The sequence below is a fragment of the Penaeus monodon genome, chromosome 22 (assembly GCF_015228065.2).
Source record: "Penaeus monodon isolate SGIC_2016 chromosome 22, NSTDA_Pmon_1, whole genome shotgun sequence".
NCBI lineage: Eukaryota > Metazoa > Arthropoda > Malacostraca > Decapoda > Penaeidae > Penaeus > Penaeus monodon.
The window spans coordinates 20007275-20008150 of record NC_051407.1 but is presented as its reverse complement, the minus strand read 5'-3'; the positions used below and the strand labels follow the sequence as shown (position 1 = coordinate 20008150).

The window sequence follows — 876 nt, the reverse complement described above, 5'->3', positions numbered from 1 at the left end:
CCGATTGATCCAAACCTGTCACACTACTTTTTGGTCTAAACGCAGAGGAAAAAATAGTATGAAGTAACCCAAACAAAAATTAGCTACAACATTCAATATGAACGAAATGGAAATACAAGAATTGAACACAGACACTATAAGAAAAAAAGCCAAATAGTTACGTTTCGACTGAAACCATACTCCGTCCCAGACGACACAATATTGAAATAAACCGAATAAAATACTGTTCATTGTTTTGTCGTCTGATGACTTTAGTAAGACATGGAACGTCGTAAATTATTCTTATCTTATCTATTTTTTTCCATTAGCAAATATTACCAGAACAAACCATAAAACGTCTAGATAAACCAAAACAATTTTTTTCATTAGAAAATATGAAAAGATTAAATCAGAAGAAGACTAAATCAACCAGAACCATTACTCATCTTTGTTTCATTTTCCTTAGCAAATATCATTAATGTAAATCATAAAAAGTAGATAGCCCCAAACCATTATATACTTCCATTCGCAAAAACGCCGAACGTAAATCATTAACCAAAAGCAGGATGAGCGAAAACCGTACCTTCTTGTTCTCCGCAATCTGGTCGAGGATCAGGTGCGAGCGAGCCGTCCACTGCTGCGAGTCGTTCATGTTCTTGGCGTCCAGACCCTCGACGTGAATGTGGTTGTGGTGGTCGTACTTCAAGTCCGTACGACCGTGGATGGGACCTGTACGTGAAAGGCTGTTTGTTATCTCTCTTTGGGGTTATTCCAGTTCGTGATTTGAACGCTGCTGATTTGCACGGTGGCTTTAGGCTCTGGCGGTGGAAATCAGCGAATTTGAGGCCAAAGGCTGTATACAAGATAAATAAATGTATTCATCAACTTTCTGTAACG

At 38.4% G+C, this 876-nt stretch overlaps 1 protein-coding gene across 1 annotated transcript in view; it reads right to left on the bottom strand.

Annotated features, from left to right (window-relative positions):
* The window catches only part of LOC119586980, a gene marked incomplete in the record, with an annotated part of 81895 nt that overhangs the window by 59730 nt on the left and 21289 nt on the right, over positions 1–876 (bottom strand). Inside the window, 1 exon segment of the mRNA XM_037935722.1 lies at positions 563–708. Within this exon segment, the coding sequence (XP_037791650.1) occupies positions 563–708 (146 nt within the window).